The following is a 10,849-nucleotide window of genomic DNA, read 5'->3' as shown; positions in this document are numbered from 1 at the left end:
AATAACTCGTATATCATATAAAATGAAATCTATACCTCTCTATGATTCTTTGTCCTCCAGTACAAAGATCACCATTTCTTTTCATGAAAAATTGAATTATTTATTATTTATTTTTAATTGATTTAATTAGATGTATAAGATTAATTTGTATATTTATTACATAAATGTAAAGTGATAAAATGGGCAGCTTTGGTATTTACTGAATTTTATTGACTGTTTCAAAATACAGAACAGCTGTTTATACGCTGGTTGTTCCACTGTATAATGGTAATTTTACTCTTGCTGTTTTTCCTTTTGAAGGTGGAGAGAGCAGCATTGGTAATAGTAGTGTCGTCTCCATCCTTAATGATATGTACCTTTGGTTTTACTTGAGGTTCATATCAATACATTGTACTAAGCAGTTGTTGGCTCATTAGTTTGTGATTCACATGCACTAAAAATCACCAGAATGCAGGAAATCAAGTCTTTGTAACTAAACATTTCCTAGTGGAAACCCCCAGACCCCCCCACTTTAAGAGTGGTCTGACTGGGGCTATATTTCCTGGCCTGAATAATTTTTCCAGTCCAGCCCTGGCTGTTGCTGAGAGTTCAGCAAAGTTATCCTTTGTCTCCTGTGATTCACTCACCAACATAACAGCTGTGCTTATGCAGACTGGGTGATGCAGTGTAATTGTGGTAATAAGTAGGGTGTGTTGATGAGTCTTTTGGTACTAGAACCATAATGATTCAGAAAACATCAAAGATCAAGTCAAAAATATTTAAATAATACAAATAATCCAGTATGGTTCTTAAAATTCTCCTTAAACAATGACTTTGGGCATTTTTACAAGATATTGTAATAAAGACCAAAGAACCACAAACATAAAAATAAAGATGAAAAAACAAATGAAGAATCTTCAGCAACTAAGAGCTGAAACTCTCATGAACCTTAATACTGTGTAAACACAACTTGAGTTTTTCCAACCATAGTTATCCATCACTGATGTGACTAATTAAAGACATTTTCATAACATTGATTGTTTGTCCTTTTTTTCAGTCTACAACAATAATGAGCTGGTCAGGATTGTGATGGTGGGGAAGACTGGAGTTGGCAAAAGTGCCACAGGAAACACCATTCTGGAACGAAAGTGTTTTAAATCAGAATTCAGCTTCAAATCTTCGACTAAAGTCTGTCAAAAGGCTGTTGGCGAGGTTGATGGACAAAAGGTTGCTATTATCGACACTCCAGGCCTGTTTGACACCAAGGACACTGAAGAGAAAACATTAAAAGATATTGTCCGGTGCATTTCCCTTGCTTCTCCTGGACCTCATATCTTCCTGGTTGTCATCAGACTGGGCAGATTCACAGAGGAAGAAAGGAAGACGGTGCAGAAGATTCAGGAAATCTTTGGTGAGGAAGCTGACAAATACAGCATGGTTCTCTTTACCCATGGTGACCTGCTCGAAGGGAAACCTGTTGAGGAGTTGTTGAAGGACGACAAAGACCTGCAGGACTTTGTGTCCAGATGTAACGGCCAGTACCACGTGTTCAATAATAAACTGGAGGATCGTTCTCAGGTCAGTGAGCTGCTCAAGAAGATAAGAATTATAAATGTGCAGAATAGAGGAAGCTACTACACCACTGAAATGTTCCAAAAGGCAGAGAAAGCGATAGAAGAGGAGAAACAACGAATCCTGGAAGAGAAAAAAGAGCAAATACACAAAGAGCAGGAGAAACTGAGGAAGGAAATAGAGAAAAAGTATGAAAAACAGCTGAGAGAAGTGAAGGGTGACATGAAGAGGGAGGCTAAATTAAAGGAAGAATGTGAAAAACAAAGCAAACGCGAAATGAAAATACTGAAGGAAATGCAAGAACTTCAGGCCAGAAAGGAAGCTGAGAACAGCGGTTGGGTCACCAGAATGGTTGCTTCATTTCACCTCTCTGTTATGCATATGAAATACCCTCGACTCCCAAAGTGGATGAAAGAGTTCAAAGAGCAAGAGGAACTAAAGAAGGAATAAGAGGAAAAGCTTTATGCAGACAGAAAGAGGGAGAATAAGTTAAAGGAAAGACATGAAAAAAACTGAAGGAACACCAAGAATTTCGAGCTAGAATGGAGGCCGAGGAAAGAAATTCAATAATCCAACTCCTAATTCAAATGATTCATGTCAATTTATCTTTAGTTTTACAAATCATCCATCAGTTGATAAAAAATGATCCAAACACAAGAAAACACCCATCTCCACACAGTGAGACTAAATTAATGTAAAATGTGAAAATGACATCTGCTGTTGTCGTGGAATTACTCAACAACTTTCTTTTAATCTGTAGAACAAAGATGTATTAAAGCAAAACAATAAAGGACTGTTGCTGATGCAGGATAGAAAAAGTTCTCTCTTGTCATTTTCTCCTGCAGGAATTTTATACCCAGAAAAAAGGAGGGAAAATACAAAAAAGTGAGAGAGTTTAACATGCTCAATATGTGCACAAATACAGACACCAAACAACATGAAGAACACAGAGAAGGTTTGGATCAGTTGGATCAGCAGCTACTCTGATTGCTTTTACACTTTTCTACCCAGCAGGTGGTCAGATGAGTCTCATGTGTGATGAAGGGTCAGAAAGAAAACTGGAAAGAAAGATTCAAAGATTCCAAAACATTTGAATCAAGAAAACAACAAAAACTTTCTGATCCTGGACTGAAGAAGCTTTAATTCCCTTTTTCATTTTCTTGTTGGGTTTGATTTATAAGTATAGAAGTTGGATGTTAATCAATATTTTATTGTTGGACATGTTTTGTAACAATAATAGATAATTCATGGTGGATATTTATTGTTTTATTATTGTATGTATTTCTACAATATTAGTCCATATGTGTAATTAATCACACAAGATGATAAATAATTTTCAGTAGTGCCACAGATGGTCAAGAAAATGTTGATAAATTTTCCATTAAAAAGAATTAATGATTCAGTTTCTGAATGTTTGAGGTTGAGTCTCTTTATTGCTCAATATGATTTAAATCTCTCTATTTTTTTATTTTGAGGTATCAGAGATCACTGACGGTAGAAAACAGCTCAAGTTAGAGTTAATTTATCAGAATTCATTTTTTGCACAGTTCCAGTTCTGTTAATGTCTAACAGCTGCAATCAGAGATCATAAGACGATCAAACAGCTATCTCTATACATACTGTGAGGTTAAAGCTCATGTGTCACATGATAGTTTTGAGTATGTGATTAAATGATGATATATGTTTCCCAAGACATCTATAGAAAACTGCAAGAGGGAATAAATTACATTGTGTTTGTGAAAGTTGGAGAAACATCAAGTTTAGAACGTACAGAAGTGATCTTAAAAGAATGAAGACTTTTCATCTCCAGAAATGAGCACGAGACAGAAAACAAACAAAGAGGAAGAAAAAAAACAAATTAAATAATAAGAAAGAAAAAACAAATAAAACAGTAAATAATAAGATGGATGGATTCATACTTTTAAGAAAATTATTACATCAAATTTACATTCATCAATCATATCATGTGTTTCAGATTTGTATGAAATGATGCATTTCTTGAGTTTAATGATTGAAAGTAATTCCTGCTGGGTTTAATCATAATCTTTATTTATATATCACTTTTCAAAACAGATGTTACAAAGTGCTTCACAAGGAGATAAAAACAGGACAGATTAAATAAAAGTTAAGTCAGTAAAATAACGATTAAGACAGAACAGCACTGAGGTAGATCAAGAACAAATATAATAATAGAATATTACAGAGATTAAACAAGGTGATGAATACAAATAAGTACACACATAGAAAGAACACACACACACAACATTGGTACATTCAGTCCCCAAACCTCACTCCTGACAAATTAAGAGACATGCTGGTGACAAACACTACCGCCCATAAGTTTTATCATCATCGCATCATCGATCACATGTCCAAGGTCAAGAGTTCGTCTACAGAACACAGATTACTGCAATTTAATTTGATGTCTCACGGCAGTAAATACAAGTCATATAATCATTATAAGCCCATAGTGAAGCATACATATATGAAACAGATATTGTGTCACCAAAATGCACACACACACACACACACACACTAACAGATGAGAGCAAGCCCTTTGCCTGATAAGTTCAAGTGCCATAAAGTCTAAATGGCCACAATTAAAGGGACGACCAATGTCCAAAAACGAGACTCGCATGTGAGGCCTGCATACATCCTTCTGTCCAATCACAAGTGGTGCCCCCCCCCCCCCCCCCCCCCCCCCCCATTGATACAGGTTTGAAATGGTCAGACTTATAGTTTAGACATCAGACCATCACCATTTGTTTGACACAAAGTCCATGCCTAGCAATTGCCGCCCCAGGAGGGTTTACGTTGTAAGGTGTGATGTGGCACTACAACTTTCAGGGTTTACAACATCTAAACCGTTCGAGTTATTACAAAGATACCATTAATGCCCTAGGAGGAGATAGCGTTTCTTGGGGGTCCAAAATTGGTGCTAAGTCGTACTTTGATGGGCATATTGCTGACTTCCTGTTGGATTTAGGTCAGTGGTGTCTTGTTAGCACATCAGTTTTATGTTACTGGTTGTATATGTTGCATGTTCTTGTTTGTTTTTGAAGGGCCATAGTATTGCAGTAAAAGTACATAAGTATTATGAGCTTGATGTAGTTAAAGTATTGCAGTAAAAGTAGTTGTTTGGTCCCTCTGACTGATATATTATTATATATGACATCATTAGATTATTAATAGTGAAGCATCAGTGTTAGAGCAGCATGTTACTGTTGTAGCTGCAGGAGGTGAAGCTAGTTTCAACTACTTTATATACAGTTAGCTAGTTTAGTCCAGTGGTTCCCAATCTAGGGGTTGGGCCCCTCCAAAGGGTCAGCAGATAAATCTGAGGGGTCGTGAGATGATTAATGGGAGAGGAAAGAAGAAAATACAAAGTTCTGATACACAATTTGAATAATTTTTGGCCTTTTCTGTGATGTTTTTGTGAAATATTGGAGAGTTTGTCCTCTTTGGGCCTTAAATGAAACAGTGTGAGAAGTTTAGAGGGGAAATGCCTCTTTAGTAGAACAGGAAACAAGTCAATGTCTGAACGCTCTTAGAGCATCACAAACCTTTCTGCTGTAAGTTCACTGATTCTGTTTTGTTGTTGTTGTTGTTGACAAGTTTGCATGCCAGATGATAAGCACTGAACCCTATTGTTCTTTTGAATTGCAAATATCCAGAGGTGGTTGGCTAAATCCCATTTATTGTATCTTAATTTACCGACGGCCAGGCCCAATTGGCTCCTTTTTATCAGATTTTACAGATTTTTTATCATCAATTATATAGCTGGACAAGGTCCTAATGGTCTTCATATTGATAACACTACATGTAATGCTGCTTCTGAATTTCTTAATCTCACTGAGTCCTTTGATTTTACGCAACATGTAACTGGCTCAATACACACTAGTGGGCACACTCTTGACCTTGTTTTTACCCATGGTATAGATATTGAATCTGTGGGTTCTAAGGACTTTTATGGCAGTGACCATAAATGTATTTTATTTGACATTTGCTCCATATTGGACTCTGACCCCTCTTGCCATATGAGACACACCCGTATCATAAATGAGGCTGTGGCTGTCAATTTTTTGCACAGTGTTTTACAGCAACATTGCTTTAAAGGATGGAGACGTGGACCTTAGTCAAATCATTTAACACTCACTGCTCCTCAGTATTGGATAAAGTGGCTCCTCTGAAACTCAGAAAGATCTAAAAAAACCCATCCCCGTGGATAAACGAAACCATCTGGACATTCAGGCGCAAATGCCGAAAGACTGAGCGTCTGTGGAAAGCCACAAAGCTGGAAGTTCACAGACTGTATGTTAAAGATCTCGTGGGTACCCTCAATAACATGATGAAGGCTGAGAGATCCTCTTATTTTGCTAATCTCATCTCTGTCAACAAGAATCCTAAAGTCCTGTTTGATACTGTAAATCATATTGTCTCTCTCAACATCCCTAAGCTTCCAATCTTATCAAACAGTGACTGCAATATCTTTCTCAAATATTTTATAAATAAGGTTGCCAATATGCAATCATCTCACCCATGCCCAGTCCACTTACTAGTGGCTCCTCAAATCCAGCCATCTTGGACTCCTTTTGTCCAGTGTCCATGGAGGATATAGCAGCCCTGTTAGGACAAATTAAACCCTCCTTGTGCCCAGTAGATGTTCAAACAACCACTATGTTTTTAAAGGTTTTTAACTGTATCGGACCCTGCATAGCCAATATTATAAACGGCTCTCTTCTATCAGGGTGTGTCCCCAGATACTTTAAGCAGGCTATTGTTCAGCCTCTATTAAAGAAATCAAACATGGACCCCTCCCTGCCAGAGAACTACAGGTCCATTTCAAAACTCCCTTTCTTTTCCAAAATTTTTAGAAAAGACTGTGGAGAAACAACTGGTTTAAACACTGGAATTGCACAGGGTGTTTGATAGATTTCAATCTGGTTTCTGTAAACTGTACTCCACTGAAGCAGCTCTACTTAAGGTCTCAAATGACATTTTAATGGCTGCAGATGCCGGAGACGGTTCTGTTCTAGTACTATTGGACCTTAGCGCAGTGTTCGATACTGTGGACCATCACATTTTAATCCACAGGCTAAATCACCTGGTGGGCATTTCTGGGACTGCATTGGAGTGGTTCTCCTCATATCTCATGGATAGATCTTTGTCAGTCTCTGTAGGTGAATTTGTGTCGGACATGGAAGCTTTGTCATGTGGTGTCCCCCAGGGATCAGTCTTGGGACCCATTCTATTCTCCATATACATGCTGCCACTGGGACAGATCATCAGCAGTTTCAAGAACATCTCCTATCAATTATACGCCGATGACATCCAGTTGTACTTTTCATTTAAACCTAATGAGCTTCACAAACTCTCTGTACTTAACAACTATTAAAACGCAATTAGGAATTGGATGGCAAACAATTTTCTGCAGTTAAATGCAGATAAAACTGAAGTCCTGACCTTTGGCCCTGACAATCTTCAGTCAGCAATCAGACAGAACCTCGGTGCCTTATCTTCATTTTGCCGCTAAGACGCTAACTAAATCATGTTTCTTTCACCTGAGAAACAGCCAAACTCTGGTCTGTGGTATCAAGAAATGTTAAATGTTAATGTTAATACATGCTTTTATATCATCACGTTTGGACTACTATAACTCTCTTTTTACTCTTTTAACGCTCTCTGTCTTAATAAATCTTCCATACAACGCTTACAGACTGTCCAAAATGCTGCTGCTAGGCTTTTAACACAATCCAACAGATGGTCACATACAACTCCTATTTTAATCTCATTGCACTGGCTTCTAGTAAATTTTAGAATTAATTTTAAAATTTTGATGCTCACTTATAGAGCTCTACATGGCCAGGCTTCACAGTACCTTCTGCACCTACTTCTTAGATCCTCCACCCAGGGCTTTCTAAGTGTACCTCGTACACATTTTAAGACCCATGGAGATCATGCCTTCCAGTCAGCAGCCCCTAAGCTTTGGAACACTCTTCCAACAAGCTTAAGGTCCTTGGATAATGTAGAATCCTTTAAAAAGCAGCTAAAACCCATTTGTTCAGACAGGCATTTGGGTAGTATGTGATATTTTATCTCAATTTGTCCATTTTATCTGCTCTCCTTGTATATTTTATCTGCTGTCTTTGTTTTTTATTTATTCTGATTTTATTTGATTTTATTTTTATTTCACTTTATTTTATTTTATTTTATTTTTTTGACTGTGAAGCACTTTGTAACTGGTGTTTGTGAAAGGTGCTATATAAATAAACTTTGCTTGCTTGCTTGTTTTTCCAGATAAGGATGATTGTTATTAATAATTGTAGTCAAACAGAGTTCTGTAATCAATCTTGATTATAGAATTGACCTTTAATTTCAGAAAAGGCTTCATATTTAAGTGAAATGTATTGGTTGTTTATCAGTGGCAGCTGGTGAAAATGTTTGTAGGTGGGGCTGTGTCATATCCAAACACTTTCAGTCTACAGTGTAAACTATACTAATATTCTAGTTATGTTGTATCTCTAGTCTCTATTCTAGTTTTTTACTAGTTTAGTACTTTATCTATCCATCTATCTATATCTAGGGAAGTTCATACTGTGACAGCAGGTTTCTGCTTTGTGGAAAACACGAACGGAATCACAGAATTTGATAATAAAAATGGAATCAAGTGTGCAATGCGGAATATCATGGAATTTACTAAAATTCAGGTTTTTCCCACCATTATAATATTTATAGGCAGCACCAAAGTGCAGCACACACACACACACACACACACACACACACACACACACACACACACACACACACACACAGTCAGGTGAAGTGTGGGTAAAAATCCAATAAAGTAATTAATCAAACCACCTGTTCAACAAGCAGAAACATCTGGTTTGTTTGTAGTTAATTATTATAAACAAGCTCTAATGAAAGCTGTCTGTATGTAGTCTAACTGTTTAACTGAATTTACCACAAATCTTAAAATGTTGTAAATTCTTGTAAACTTCCTGCTGGCTGAGACAAAGCAGCTCCTCCTCTCTACCAGCAGTACCTGCAGCAGTGAATCCCAGCAGCAGCAGAGGAGGAGGAGGAGGAAGGACTGATACTGACTGATGTCTGTCTTCTTCTTTCTCTAAAAACTTCACTCAGTATTTTGATGTCAGGAATATTATTTATTTTATCAACATTTTAGATTTGTTTCCAGTGTGATATTATTGAGTTTATATGGTGACTTTACTGTTGCTGCTCTCAAAGCAATATTTAGTTATATTTAAAATATAAATCAGTTCTAATCCTGTTGGGAATTTATTCTTTTTTTAAAATAATAATAATGATTAAGCAAAACCCAATTCTTCAGTAACCACACGATAGGAAAAAAAGTTATTTCACAGAAATTTACTGTTTTATTTCACAGTTTTTTTTTTGTTTTTTCTACATTAAGTGTAAATGCCATTAAAATACAGTAAATTATTTTTATTAAAAATATTCACCATAAAATAAAGGGTGTAATCTGTAAATTAATATAATGGAATATTATATTTTTTTTAACAGGATTTTTCAATTACTTAATGGTCTTGAATGTTACATTGTGGGAGAATATTATCCATCAATAGCACACACAAAAATAAATCAAAAGTCAATTTTGTCACTGCTCCATTATGAACACATTAAACATTTAAACCTGCTGTATACTGAATGAGGCTGAATTTCAGTGTTCTAAATTACTGGATGTATTCGTCTACACAATCCACAGCAGAATCAAGTAATCATCAGATAGAATACTATGTTTCATTGTGCAAGCACCAAATGCGGGTAGATTTTCCATTTGGCGAGTAAATATACCAAAGTAGTCATGTGTTGTAGACAGAGACTCAGGCTGTAGTATAACTTGCAGTTTGTTTTTATCTGCACACTTTACAACCACAACAAAGCAGTATGTGTAGCTTACAGTCCATCAGCATATTTTTGCAGTTGTTAAAACCCACTAGCTTTGTGCTAACTAATGCAACTGGAGGAAGTTCCTCTTCTTCTACTACTTCTGCTTCAAAACTCCCACCTTATTCAAAGGCACAACCGGGTGGCAGAACAGCAGAAGTCATACAACATATCCACACACATTAATACTGCATAAAATACAAAGTTATGAACCCTAGATCCTGGAAAACATGTTAGATCAGATTATTTATTTTTGTTCAAATAGTTAATTAATGTGAAGTTAATTCATAAAGTTAATCAACCTGCATGATGTTCTTTAGTTTTATGTTGACATTCAAAATTGTTGTAGAGACTAACTAACATGTGCAGTCCTCTCATGACATGACTTGCCATTGTAACCTTCTCTCTCTTGTGTTTTAATTGCTTCTTTCATGGTGACTGACTTGTGACTTAATTGACTTAAATGACCGGAGTAAAGTCTGGAGCTGCTTCATATACAATGAATGTGAAACTAATTTTGTAGTAATTTTTTAATACCCAAATAAGCTTTATTCTACAGTAAACTTTCATATCTGAAACATAAAATTACCTGTATAGTAGGCTTGGGCAATGTCTACAGAATTACTTTGTAAAGCAAGCAGTAAAAGGTAATTTTATGATATATTCTGGTTATTAAACATCTTGAAATCTCATACATCTCAAATGGGGATCTGTATTGAATGGATTGCACAATATTGTAAAATGTGAATAGAAAAATGTATATATTTATTCAGTGTCAAAGTTGATATAAAGGTACTTTTACATAGACCTTCTGGTTTTTGTACATTCAGAACTCCATATATTAATGTGAAGTGTCTGTAGATATATTGGGGAGATGCTTGCAATTACTGTCACATAATGTTTATATTAAGTAAACCCTATACATTAATGGGAAAAGCCTGTAAATATATTGGAGAGTTGATTGTAATTACTGTCAAATAATGTTTATATAAAGTAATGATTATTAAAATTATGTTTTTGTAAACTGTTATCACATGATCTTATTTTTTGTACAGTATAAAACCAACATTTACCAGGGATCTACTGTAAATAGATTGGATAATCATATAAAATAAAAGCTTAAAGCTCTCAAGATACCATTAATGGGTGTTAAAGGAGGGCAATAAATGTAATTTTACACAATTTTTCTGTGTTTTACATCCAGAAATCTGTACTTTGATGGTTGTTGATGGATTGGATAATTCTATGAATTTACCAAAGATTACTGTATGAAAACAAGAGCCTTCATTTAAATTAGGTAATTTTAAGGTAGTTCTGCAATCTTTTTCATTTTTTGTGCAGATTTGTACATTTGTTTAACATTCTAGCA

The 10,849-nt window shown here is 35.8% G+C and overlaps 1 protein-coding gene across 1 annotated transcript; it reads left to right on the top strand.

Moving 5' to 3' along the window:
• Window positions 1-179: 179 nt before the first annotated feature.
• LOC122993455 (GTPase IMAP family member 9-like) lies at window positions 180-2,354 on the top strand. The gene is made up of 3 exons (XM_044367615.1): window positions 180-192; window positions 301-318; window positions 1,037-2,354. The coding sequence occupies exons 1-3, from the start codon at window positions 180-182 to the stop codon at window positions 1,999-2,001; spliced, it is 996 nt and encodes a 331-aa protein (XP_044223550.1). The 3' UTR covers window positions 2,002-2,354.
• The last annotated feature ends 8,495 nt before the right edge of the window (window positions 2,355-10,849 follow it).

Source organism: Thunnus albacares, chromosome 12, assembly GCF_914725855.1.
Source record: "Thunnus albacares chromosome 12, fThuAlb1.1, whole genome shotgun sequence".
NCBI classification, from domain to species: domain Eukaryota; kingdom Metazoa; phylum Chordata; class Actinopteri; order Scombriformes; family Scombridae; genus Thunnus; species Thunnus albacares.
The sequence above is the reverse complement of the archived record's forward strand: the minus strand, read 5'-3'. Positions and strand labels throughout refer to the sequence as shown.